Raw genomic sequence first — 14,055 nt, forward strand, 5'->3', positions numbered from 1 at the left:
CGCTCAAAGTTCATTACGCCGCAAACCGAGCAGCTAATCATTCAGGGGCTGAGGCTTGAATGAAGTGGAAAGTGCGGTGCACAGAAAAAAGACACACCTCCATTCAGTGGCATGGATCCACACCATATAATGGAGGGCATCACAAAAATCTAACTCACACCACAATATAAACACATGATACTGTACAAGTCTGTTATATCCCAGCTGTGCGTAGAATTTCAAGGATGAGTGAAGAGTTTTGGTAAGACTTTCTATGAATCAATTGCGCGCACAACCCATTGACTAAAATATAATCTTTGCACTTTTCTGGTTTTGTCTTAATGTGATTTGGGCTGGAGGTAAGGTGAGGTAGGTTAGGTGTATCTCTAACTCTTTACCTGAATGCTGCTAGGTATTCTGCATCGCCCATGGGGGGGTCCAAGCCTCCCGTCCACGCCACGTTGACATTGAACCCCTCACCTGCTCCTACTCCCACCTGGACAGAGAGGAAGAGAAAGAGAGATGGGAGAAAGAGAGATAGAGATGGGAGAGAGAGAGATAGAGATGGGAGAGAGAGATGCGAGAGAGAGAAATAGAGATATTCATTGTTATTCATTCATATTCATAGTTATGTTAACATCTTACTTCATTGAAAGTTATGCTGAGAGCTGAGGTTGGGTCGTGAGATATTTTGCGTCAAATGTTCACACACAATCAGCACCATAGTTTCAAAATGCATATTTGTGCCATTGAGGAAAAGCTGTCACATTTCAATGACATAAGGGAGTGATTACAATTTCCAAATGAAAGACAGCTGGACATTAATTCAACTCAACAATTTTTATTTTTGATACAATTTGTCAAATCTGCTCATAAATCACAAAACTACACCCTGAATATGTCCCAGTTTTAACACACTACAGGGACAAATTTTCTTGAGTTGGCACTTGTCGATATTTCGTTTCTAGCTATATTTCACCCAAACTCAGCACCCAGAACCAAATGTTAACGTCTGTCACAAGAGAGTATATTTCACCAAATGCCAGGCACAACCTGATTTGACCTCACATTAATGGGGTGGGAGAATAGTTGAGCCACTGGTCTTAAGAGTAGGCCTTAAAATGACTGCCTCTCTTTTTAGTCCTGCTAGCAGCTATTTACTGTAGCTATTTACTGTAGCTAATTAGCTATTTACTGTAGCTATTTAGCTATTTACTGTAGCTATTTACTGTAGCTATTTAGCTATTTAGCTATTTACTGTAGCTAATTAGCTATTTACTGTAGCTATTTAGCTATTTACTGTAGCTGTTTAGCTATTTACTGTAGCTATTTAGCTATTTACTGTAGCTAATTAGTTATTTACTGTAGCTATTTAGCTATTTACTGTAGCTATTTAGCTATTTACTGAAGCTATTTAGCTTTTGAAAACCTCTCCAACATCACTCAATGTGATAGTGAGGAGAGTAAGGACTGAGTGACACCCTATTGGCAACAAACCGTGGTCATTTCCTTTGTGTGTGTGTGTGTGTGTGTGATGATGTGCATCGCAGAAAGTCTCTTGGTGGACTGGATGTTCACAGGGTAAATTCAAAACACATGCGCTCCGCCATACACTGCCAACTAGTCACTCTCTGTCTCTCGCACACACACACACTCTCTCTCTCCCTCTATCCATCACTCCATTGTTCTTCTCTTCTTCATCCCCTTTCTTCATTTTTTCTCTTTTATTTCCCTTTCTGTCTTTCCTTTCATGTTTAAAAGATGCTGGAGTGGATTAGGGATACCCTGATGTTTCTGTGTAGTACCCCTGGTCACATAGTGTCTTATATAGGAACATGGTTCTGTGGTGACATCACTGCTACCCCCTAGTGTGTTATATTGGTACATGGTTCTGTGGTGACATCACTGCTACCCCCTAGTGTGTTATATTGGTACATGGTTCTGTGGTGACATCACTGCTACCCCCTAGTGTCTTATATAGGAACATGGTTCTGTGGTGACATCACCGCTACCCCCTAGTGTGTTATATTGGTACATGGTTCTGTGGTGACATCACTGCTACCCCCTAGTGTGTTATATTGGTACATGGTTCTGTGGTGACATCACCGCTACCCCCTAGTGTGTTATATAGGTACATGGTGCTGTGGTGACATCACCGCTACCCCCTAGTGTGTTATATAGGTACATGGTTCTGTGGTGACATCACCGCTACCCACTAGTGTTATTTTGGTACATGGTGCTGTGGTGACATCACCGCTACCCACTTGTGTATTATATAGGTACATGGTTCTGTGGTGACATCACCGCTACCCCCTAGTGTGTTATATAGGTACATGGTGCTGTGGTGACATCACCGCTACCCACTTGTGTATTATATAGGTACATGGTTCTGTGGTGACATCACCGCTACCCCCTAGTGTGTTATATAGGTACATGGTTCTGTGGTGACATCACCGCTACCCACTAGTGTGTTATGTCGGTACATGGTTCTGTGGTGACATCACCGCTACCCCCTAGTGTGTTATATAGGTACATGGTTCTGTGGTGACATCACCGCTACCCCCTAGTGTGTTATATAGGTACATGGTGCTGTGGTGACATCACCGCTACCCACTAGTGTGTTATGTCGGTACATGGTTCTGTGGTGACATCACCGCTACCCCCTAGTGTGTTATATAGGTACATGGTGCTGTGGTGACATCACCGCTACCCCCTAGTGTGTTATATAGGTACATGGTTCTGTGGTGACATCACCGCTACCCCCTAGTGTGTTATATTGGTACATGGTTCTGTGGTGACATCACTGCTACCCCCTAGTGCGTTATGTCGGTACATGGTTCTGTGGTGACATCACTGCTACCCCCTAGTGTGTTATATTGGTACATGGTTCTGTGGTGACATCACTGCTACCCCCTAGTGTGTTATGTCGGTACATGGTGCTGTGGTGACATCCCCGCTACCCCCTTGTGTGTTATATAGGTACATGGTTCTGTGGTGACATCACCGCTACCCCCTAGTGTGTTATATTGGTACATGGTTCTGTGGTGACATCACTGCTACCCCCTAGTGTGTTATGTCGGTACATGATGCTGTGGTGGAGGGACACAGAGACTTCAGAGGTTTACCACACAGTTCAGTGGAGGTCGAGTGGCCATTTAAGGCAAAGCCACATCCAAGCCAGAACAGCCTCATATGGACCATCCCCTCATGATGAAGTTTATGGGAAAACATCCACTTTTTCGTCCTCACAGTTTTGTGAGAATGGGAAAATGGGGGGGGGGGGGTGGTATTTGGTGGGTGGTAACAGATGCTGAAGGGGTTTTCAGACTAGTGGGCCGACCCAATCTGTTCGGTGCTTGCTCAGACGTTTTCTTTTCCAAATGGTCACACCAATCATGTATTTGATGGACAGTTCCATCTACCAATGGGAGAGCATGAATAGTGGTGAATAGTGCAACCTAATATACCTCAGCTGGGTCCCCGCTACCGGGGAAGAATTTGCCGTTGTCATAGCGATGCAAGGAGATGTACAGCACGCTGGGGTCGTTGTAGAAGACCGACTGGGTACCGTTCCCATGGTGAACATCCTGAACATTGGTGAGAAAGGTCAAGGGGCAGTCAGACTCTTAATTCTTTAGTATACTAAACTAGTCTAATACTTGATCTTAATGTTTGCATCATCCCCTTCAGTGCACACTAAAATACATACAATTATTTGTCCTTATAAGTTATGTGTGTGTGTGTGTGTATGTATATATATATATATATATATATATATATATATATATATATATATGTGTGTGTGTGTGTGTGTGTGTGTGTGTGTGTGTGTGTGTGTGTTTGTGTGTGTGTGTGTGTGTGTCTGTATGCCTAGGCCCAGACTCGTGGCAGGTCTGACTCATGTGGAAAGCAGAGATCAGCGTGAATGCTGACACCAAGCTTATGGTCAATATGTGTGTTAAAGTAAGCACGTGTGTGTGTCTGTGTTTAGATCCCATGTGTGGACCAGTGACAGCGGCCGTCTCTCACCCAGTCCACAATGAGGATCTTGCTGACGCTGAGTTTGTGCTGGAGCTGCTTGGCTGCGATGGCCACGGAGTTGAAGAAGCAGAAACCCCTTTGGAGAGACACACATATGGGGACATATGAAGACTTATGAGAACATGTCCCCATAATGACACCAAAGACTCCCAATGTAAAGTCAAGGCTTTTTTAAGAAGATTTTCTCACAATCACATCATAGACACCCATAAAAGTGAAAGGCCTCAGTATACACAAACTAGGTGATGTGAGGACATTAGTGCCAATGGGTTAAACATGCTTTGTTTCACTGAACACGCACTCATATTTAGGCACGGTATGGTTGGACAGTACCAGAACGTAGGGTTGCAAAGTATGAATGACGGGAAATAGCGGTGCTGACAGCAGGAGCTATAAGCTTGGTGAGTGTGAACTAAACTGTAGATCATATCTGCTGTCCAACTCTTCTCCTCCAGAATCATTATCGACACATAAATAACTACTGACAGGCACTGCTGAGTGCACACACTAGCACGCGTCAACTCAAACACGAACACACACACACACACTAGCACGCGTCAACTCAAACACACACACACACACACACACTAGCACGCGTCAACTCAAACACACACACACACACACACACACTAGCACGCGTCAACTCAAACACGAACACACACACACACAAGCACGCGTCAACTCAAACACACACACACACACACACACACACACTAGCACGCGTCAACTCAAACACACACACACACTAGCACGCGTCAACTCAAACACGAACACACACACACACACTAGCACGCGTCAACTCAAACACGAACACACACACACACTAGCACGCGTCAACTCAAACACGAACACACACACACACTAGCACGCGTCAACTCAAACACGAACACACACACACACTAGCACGCGTCAACTCAAACACACACACACACACACACTAGCACTCGTCAACTCAAACACACACACACACTAGCACGCGTCAACTCAAACACGAACACACACACACACACTAGCACGCGTCAACTCAAACACGAACACACACACACACTAGCACGCGTCAACCCAAACACGAACACACACACACACACTAGCACGCGTCAACTCAAACAAACGAACACACACACACACTAGCACGCATCAACTCAAACACGAACACACACACACACTAGCACGCGTCAACTCAAACACGAACACACACACACACACTAGCACGCGTCAACTCAAACACGAACACACACACACACAGCACGCGTCAACTCAAACACACACACACACACACACTAGCACGCGTCAACTCAAACACGAACACACACACACACAGCACGCGTCAACTCAAACACGAACACACACACACACTAGCACGCGTCAACTCAAACACGAACACACACACACACTAGCACGCGTCAACTCAAACACGAACACACACACACACTAGCACGCGTCAACTCAAACACGAACACACACACACACTAGCACGCGTCAACTCAAACACGAACACACACACACACTAGCACGCGTCAACTCAAACACGAACACACACACACAGACGCAAGCAAACACACGCGGTTGCACACTAGCACGCGTCAACTCAAACACACACACACACAGACGCAAGCAAACACACGCGGTTGCAAGCACACAAGCAGAAAAGCAGACAAGCACACACACACAGACGTGGTAAGCGTACCAAAGCCTTCTATTTAAGAGTGACACACACAAACACACTCACATACACTCTCACACACACACACATGCACACACTTAGAGGTGGTGCTATAAGCTGACAGCACAATGTCCTGAAAGCTGGACATGAATTGAGCAGCGTGGGTAGAAGTAGATTGCTGTTAGCCTTGGGCAAGTAACACACATACTCCATACACACATATAACACACACCTGAAAGGTACTTTTGATGTGTAGGGAACCCTTTGAAATTATTTTAGAGACCTCCTGTTTCCATGTGTGTGTGTGTGTGTGTGTGTGTGTGTGTGTGTGTGTGTGGTGCAGTACTTACAAGGGGGTAGAGTGGGCTGCATGATGTCCAGGGGGCCTCACCACTGCAAAGCCATTCTGTGAGGATGGAATAGAAACTGTAACACTGACTGGCTTTCTCTGATTAAATCTTATGATTTCACTAATATTAGTAAAAATACAGGTGACATTGAAAGGTTTTGATATAACCATATTAAATTCCAATTTCATGTGAAATTCACAAAATTCAATAAACCACGAAGAGAAATGACTATGCTTCAATGTGTATTAATGTATGTTACGGGGTTGACAATTCTGATCAGCTGTGTTACGGCTCTGACAGGACTAAGTGGGGGTTGACAATGAGCGATTGGCGGTCTCACCTTCAGCTCTCCCTGTGCCACCCTGAGTGCCAGCTCCGTCACACTGCCTGCTGCCAAGCGAGACGCCGTTGATGTGTGCATCTCGTTCCAGATCGTATCATTGTCCACCTGTCAATCACGCAAAACCAAGAAGTTACGTCAGGGGACGGGATAAAAATTATAACCACAGTGAGAAACATGGGTATAATTTACAAGTTCATTGATTGAAAATGGTGTCAGACTAATGAGGTAAATAGGAAGTCACCCATTGGAATAGGGAGGTGACAGGTTGTGACAGGTTGTAGGAAAGATTCCAGTATTGGATTACAAAGTCTACTGTTTATTCCAACCAAATGAAGAGTATCATGACGTATTGGGAGCCAGGGGGAAGGGTTCGGCAAGGGTAACATTTACCCACACTAATCACCACAACATTGACTTACTGCTGGTGTAAAGGGGGTAGTAAAATATTCCTGTTCTCAGATCCTCTCTCTCTCCCTCCCTTTGTTATTCCATGTTTCAAAACTCCACATTTCTGGCGGTTTGGCACAAAGGAACAATGAAATCAGAGGAATTTCTTTTATCACCGTCTTGGCCATCTTGTTCCAATCAGTGTGCCTGACCAGAGGAGCCAAGAGCCGGAAATCCAGACAGATCAGGCGCCTTATCAACACTATACAAAGCCCCTTCCTCCTCCTCTCCTCCTCCTATTCCCCCTCATCTTCTTCCTCATCCACTCATCCCTTCTTCATCTTCTTCTTCTGTGTCTGCAAATATTTTATCTTTCTTTGATACAAACCATCCTCTCCTCCTCTACTATCATTTTCTCCCTGTTTCTCTCACCTCCTTCCTCCTCCTCTCATCTCCTCTTCGTCTTCTTTTATGTCCACATTTCCTCATTCCTTATTTTTTTATTTATTTTTTATTTCACCTTTATTTAACCAGTTAGGCTAGTTCTCTTTTACAACTGGGACCTTATCAACACCATACAAGCCTACTTCTTCCTAACCCCCCTTTCTCTTATTCCTCTTCAACTCCTCCCTGCCTCATCCTCTTCTTTGGTGTCCATAAAGTCCACCTCTCTCTCTCCCTCTTTCTCCCTCTCTCTCCCTCATTCTCTCTATCATCTCTCACCTTTTTTTGTCTTTGATATCTATTTGGCGTTTCGACCAAGTCCCTGCCAACAACAACATCCTCCATAATCTGTAGTCCTATTAGCTTAATTGTGTAATGAGGCATAATCAAGCATGTAATGTTTGCCATTTTGTAATGTGATTAGATAAGTGGAAAGATTTCACAATCTTTGATTGTGCATTACAGGGTCTGTTGAGCTGTGTGCCTGTGTACTGTAAGTGTGTGTGTGTGTGTGTGTACTTTTGAGTAACTCACCCCAACTCCTCCACATCGTAGCATCACAAACATCCTTTGAGATAAGATCCCTGCAAGAGAAAGATAAGATAACTTTAACATGCTTTAATAACACACTTGTATGCCCTCTGTAAATACGAATAACATTTTTAAATCAAGAGCCTAGTTGGTTTAGCCATGGAAAAATATGGGAACCTTCCCGCTAGCCAGGATTGGTTGAGATAATGGATGGGCTGGACATGCCAAGAGATGAGTTCAGATTGGTCTGCCATGTAGCATGCTTCTGTCTATAACATAAGCAGCTCAGTATGTGTAGATAATCCTTTCTCTCGTGGCTTTTTTTAAAGATATAATGTGGCAAAAGTGTTGCTACTGCTCTAAACAACGTTGCTGCCCAGGATTTAGCAGGCACTATCAACAAAGATCAGTGGGAAAAAGTTGTGATGGACCACTTTCTGCACACGGCCAGTGTGAACCGGCGTGACTTGACACAACGAGCCAAACAAGCTGTAGTGACAAACAAAACAGAAACGACACAGGACATCTTACTTAGTTAAATGGTTCCAGTCTGCCGTGCAGCGTTCATCCATGTATACGGGTAAGAATCTAGCTACATTTTCAGATATTATAGGTTTCACATTTTGTCAGAAAGTCATTTTCATTGCAAGTTACTGTTAGCTAGCTAGCGAATGTTAGCTTGCCGGCTCGCTAGCTAACGTTGTGTGTACGATCTGTGTAATTGAATCAAGTTGGTTAGTTTTAGCTACCTGCAGATTCATTCTACAGCATTTCATGGATGGTGGCTAGCTATTACAATATGTTTGTACTGTAGCTATGGGTTGGGATTATGGTTCATTGTTTAGATAGCTAGAGCTAGCTAGCTGCATGTCTCAACAAGACTCCACTTTGCCAGATGTTTCCACGACCCATCAGGTTGGCCAGATGTGTCTGGGGGGGGGGGTTATAGCATTTCTTTCACATGACCCATCAGTTTAGACAAGTGTGTCTGGGTAAGCATCATCTAATAATTATACAATATTTTTATCTGGACACTTTCTGTTTTTTATATTGCTACTATGCAAATATGCAAGTAACCATTTCACTGTACCATTTACATCTTCTGTATCCTGTTCATGTGACAAATAAACTTAGATTTGATTTGATATAGTGTGTGTTTACCAGAGATGGTAATGTGAAGAACAACATGACCTGTACCAAAGTCAGATTAGGATATAGACCAAGGACAAGATAAAGTATATTTTTACCTGGGGTTTGTCCTTATTGTAGACTACTACTTTTACCACTTTTAGTTTTGAAGTCTTTGGTTGTTTACTGAGTCTTTACTTTTATCCAAAGTAAAAAACAGCATTTAAAATGTTGCTACATAAGACCAAATCGAGGCAGTCGGTCGCAAATGATCCATGCAGGTGTATAGGTATGTGATTATGAGTGTGCAAAAATGCAGATGTTTGCCTATTGCCCAAGTGAGTGTGAGTGTTTGACAATGAAGTGCATCAGAGCTGTGTTGATTTGAGTGTGTGTACTGTATGTGTCAGTGAGTGAAGATGAGTGTGTGTGTGTGTGCATGTGTGTGTGTGTGAGAGAGAGAAAGATAGAGACTGAGTGTGTTTCTGAGTGAAGATGTGTGTGTGTGTGTGTGTGTGTGTGTGTGTGTGTGTGTGTGTGTGAGAGAGAGAGAGAGAGAAAGACAGAGACTGAGTGTGTGTCTGTGTGAAGATGTGTGTGTGTGTGTGTGTGTGTGTGTGTGTGTGTGTGTGTGTGTGTGTGTGTGTGTGTGTGTGTGTGTGTGTGTGTGTGTGAGAGAGAGAAAGACAGAGACTGAGTGTGTGTCTGTGTGAAGATGTGTGTGTGTGTGTGTGTGTGTGTCACACCAGCCAGCTTGCGGTTGTCCAGTTTGAGACGATGGAGTGGGTTGGTGCCATACAGCAGGACGTGCTTCTCGGAGTGGACAGACTGAAGCTCCTCCAGAGAGGCCTTCCTGCTACGGATACACTACAGCAGCAAACACACACGCTTCATTAAAATGTATTGTTAACACACACACACATACATACACACATGGATGGACGCACGCGCACACACCTGCACGCACACGCTCACACACACCACTCAACTGACTGTGGTGCACACACACACACACACACACACACACACACACACACATGAAATAACAGACACTCACACAGTTGGCCAGGGTAGAGGGAGCTTCAATGTTAGCTTAACTCTAAGTGACAGTAGTGATCATAGTAGACGTTAGAAATTGGCGAATCATCTTTGAACAAAGTAGCACTGTAGCGTTTACTAAGTGTCAGTTTATCTCTCGTGGACACACATAGTATCGTAACATAAATAGTATCGTAACATAAATAGTATCGTAACATAAATAGTATCGTAACACATAAATAGTATCGTAACACATAAATAGTATCGTAACACATAAATAGTATCGTAACATAAATAGTATCGTAACACATAAATAGTATCGTAACATAAATAGTATCGTAACACATATAGTATCGTAACACATAAATAGTATCGTAACATAAATAGTATCGTAACATAAATAGTATCGTAACATAAATAGTATCGTAACACATAAATAGTATCGTAACATAAATAGTATCGTAACACATAAATAGTATCGTAACCATAAATAGTATCGTAACATAAGTAGTATCGTAACATAAATAGTATCGTAACACATAAATAGTATCGTAACACATAAATAGTATCGTAACACATAAATAGTATCGTAACACATAAATAGTATCGTAACATAAATAGTATCGTAACACATAAATAGTATCGTAACACATAAATAGTATCGTAACATAAATAGTATCGTAACATAAATAGTATCGTAACATAAATAGTATCGTAACACATAAATAGTATCGTAACATAAATAGTATCGTAACATAAATAGTATCGTAACATAAATAGTATCGTAACATAAATAGTATCGTAACACATAAATAGTATCGTAACACATAAATAGTATCGTAACATAAATAGTATCGTAACATAAATAGTATCGTAACACATAAATAGTATCGACACATACATAGTATCGACACATACATAGTATCGTAACATCTGTCAAAAGACTGTGGGATGCGACGACTATCTAACAGTTGTTCCGGTGTGCAGGTTTTTTCCTCACTGGTTATTTGAACAAATCACGATTTAGCGTGCGTGCGAATCGTTCGAAATTCGGAAGGGGAAGGAACATTTGGCCCATAGACTTGCCTGAGTCTTGTAGCGAGAGAAGGGTGGAGCTACCGCCCTGCTCCCGCTCCTCGTTTTAGTATCTTTTTTTTCTTCATGCGATGACACAATTAGGCCAGATTCTAGTTATGGGTTTCCTAGATTAGGTGCCAGTAAACCATCTCAGGGACCGGCACCGGTCCACAGATCAGAAGTTGAGAAACACTGGTATAATGTATTATAATATAACACACAAACACTATATATCTATATACAGTATCTCACAAAAGTGAGTACACCCCTCACATTTTTGTAAATATTTGAGTATATCTTTTCATGTGACAACACTGAAGAAATGACACTTTGCTACAATGTAAAGTAGTGAGTGTACCGCTTGTATAATAGTGTACATTTGCTGTCCCCTCAAAATAACTCAACACACAGCCATTAATGTCTAAACCGCTGGCAACAAAAGTGAGTACACCCCTAAGTGAAAATGTCCAAATTGCGCCCAATTAGCCATTTTCCCTCCCCGGTGTCATGTGACTTGTTAGTGTTACAAGGTCTCAGGTGTGAATGGGGAGCAGGTGTGTTAAATTTGGTGTCATCGCTCTCACACTCCCTCATACTGACTGGTCACTGGAAGTTCAACATGGCACCTCACGGCAAAAAACTCTCTGAGGATCTGAAAAAAAGAATTGTTGCTCTACATAAAGATGGCCTGGGCTATAAGAAGATTGCAAAGACCCTGAAACTGAGCTGGAGCACGGTGGCCAAGACCATACAGCGGTTTAACAGGACAGGTTCCACTCAGAACAGGCCTCGCCATGGTCGACCAAAGAAGTTGAGTGCACGTGCTCAGCATCATGTCCAGAGGTTGTCTTTGGGAAATAGACGTATGAGTGCTGCCAGCATTGCTGCAGAGGTTGAAGGGGTGGGGGGTCAGCCTGTCAGTGTTCAGACCATACGCTGCACACTGCATCAAATTGGTCTGCATGGCTGTCGTCCCAGAAGGAAGCCTCTTCTCAAGATGATGCACAAGAAAGCCCGCAAACAGTTTGCTGAAGACAAGCAGACTAAGGACATGGATTACTGGAACCATGTCCTGTGGTCTGATGAGACCAAGATAAACTTATTTGGTTCAGATGGTGTCAAGCGTGTGTGGCGGCAACCAGGTGAGGAGTACAAAGACAAGTGTGTCTTGCCTACAGTCAAGCATGGTGGTGGGAGTGTCATGGTCTGGGGCTGCATGAGTGCTGCCGGCACTGGGGAGCTACAGTTCATTGAGGGAACCATGAATGCCAACATGTACTGTGACATACTGAAGCAGAGCACGATCCCCTCCCTTCGGAGACTGGGCTGCAGGGCAGTATTCCAACATGATAACGACCCCAAACACACCTCCAAGACGACCACTGCCTGCTAAAGAAGCTGAGGGTAAAGGTGATGGACTGGCCAAGCATGTCTCCAGACTCTCCCTATTGAGCATCTGTGGGGCATCCTCAAATGGAAGGTGGAGGAGTGCAAGGTCTCTAACATCCACCAGCTCCGTGATGTCATCATGGAGGAGTGGAAGAGGACTCCAGTGGCAACCTGTGAAGCTCTGGTGAACTCCATGCCCAAGGCAGTGCTGGAAAATGACGGTGGCCACACAAAATATTGACACTTTGGGCCCAATTTGGATATTTTCAGTTGTTGCCAGCGGTTTAGACATTAATGGCTGTGTGTTGTGTTATTTTGAGGGGACAGCAAATTTACACTGTTATACAAGCTGTACACTCACTACTTTACATTGTAGCAAAGTGTAATTTCTTCAGTGTTGTCACATGAAAAGATATACTCAAATATTTACAAAAATGTGAGGGGTGTACTCACTTTTGTGAGATACTGTATATATATATACACACACACACACCTCACACTGGTTCCTGAGGCCTCTTTCTTGCAATCTGGACCAGATGCTCTGGATTCGCCCAGCATGCTCTGGGTGTCGGCTGTTGTCGCCACAGGTGCACTGGTGCTTTAGCATCTGAGAGTCATACACCAGACCTACACACACACACACACACACACACGCTGTGGTTTAGATACCATATGAAATAGGTAAAGACAGCCAGCCAGACAGCCAGACAGCCAGCCAGCCAGACAGCCAGCCAGTCAGCTAGCCAGATAACCAGCCAGTCAGCGATCCTATTAAATTATGTTATAATATGTCATTCTATAGACGGGACATAGAGCTGAATATATAGTAAACTGACCATGTGATACAACATAAAGCATTGTGTACAGCACTCCCCAAGTCTTTCTCACCAGTGGTGAATCGTAGCTTGGTGGGGGTCTCCGGACCAGTGCTGGCCAGAGACAGCGGGGTGTCTGTGGGCTGTGGAGGAGGGGGAAGAGAGGTGGAGGCAGGGGAGGACTTTGCGCGGCCAAGGGGGCGGTGGGAAGGGCCAAGAACCACAGGCACACCCAGGGGGTCCAGGTAGGTCACCTGTCTGCGCCTTTCTGTCAGGACCTGAAGGTCCCTGGACTGCTCCCAATGGAATGACTGGAAGGGGAGGGAGGGAGGGAGGGAGGGAGGGAAAGAGAGAGAGTGGGGAAGATGGGGAAAGAAAAGGGGGGACAAGAGGGAGGGAGAAAGGGAGAGGAATGGAGGGAGAAAGGGAGAGGAATGGAGGGAGAAAGGGAGGAATGAAGGGAGGAATGGAGGGAGAAAGGGAGGAATGGAGGGAGAAAGGGAGAGGAATGGAGGGAGAAAGGGAGAGGAATGGAGGGAGAAAGGGAGAGGAATGAGGGAGAAAGGGAGAGGAATGGAGGGAGAAAGGGAGAGGGAATGGAGGGAGAAAGGGAGGTGAATGGAGGAGAAAGGGAGGAATGAGGAGAAAGGGAGGAATGAGAGGGGAGAAAGGGAGAGGAATGGAGGGAGAAAGGGAGAGGAATGGAGGGAGAAAGGAAGAGGAATGGAGGGAGAAAGGGAGGAATGAAGGGAGAAAGGGAGAGGAATAGAGGGAGAAAGGGGGAGGAATGGAGGGAGAAATGGAGAGGAATAGAGGGAGAAAAGGAGAGGAATAGAGGGAGAAAAGGGAGAGGAATGGAGGGAGAAAGGG

At 44.3% G+C, this 14,055-nt stretch overlaps 1 protein-coding gene across 5 annotated transcripts in view; it reads right to left on the reverse strand.

Moving 5' to 3' along the window:
* Positions 1-14,055, reverse strand: part of LOC115150155 (histone deacetylase 7) — a 77,672-nt gene that overhangs the window by 13,671 nt on the left and 49,946 nt on the right. For 4 of the 5 annotated variants that reach the window (XM_029693133.1, XM_029693132.1, XM_029693135.1 and 1 more), the window contains 9 exons: positions 13,259-13,496; positions 12,864-12,997; positions 9,613-9,733; positions 7,742-7,791; positions 6,374-6,481; positions 6,034-6,089; positions 4,009-4,096; positions 3,447-3,566; positions 378-475 (listed from right to left, as the gene is read on the reverse strand). In XM_029693133.1, the coding sequence (XP_029548993.1) occupies positions 378-475; positions 3,447-3,566; positions 4,009-4,096; positions 6,034-6,089; positions 6,374-6,481; positions 7,742-7,791; positions 9,613-9,733; positions 12,864-12,997; positions 13,259-13,496 (1,013 nt within the window). Of the gene's footprint in view, positions 1-310; positions 476-3,446; positions 3,567-4,008; positions 4,097-6,033; positions 6,090-6,373; positions 6,482-7,741; positions 7,792-9,612; positions 9,734-12,863; positions 12,998-13,258; positions 13,497-14,055 lie in introns of those variants that run through there. The other variant, XM_029693136.1, reaches the window with a different exon arrangement.

This window comes from Salmo trutta, chromosome 16, assembly GCF_901001165.1.
Source record: "Salmo trutta chromosome 16, fSalTru1.1, whole genome shotgun sequence".
In the NCBI taxonomy this organism is placed as follows: Eukaryota; Metazoa; Chordata; class Actinopteri; order Salmoniformes; family Salmonidae; genus Salmo; species Salmo trutta.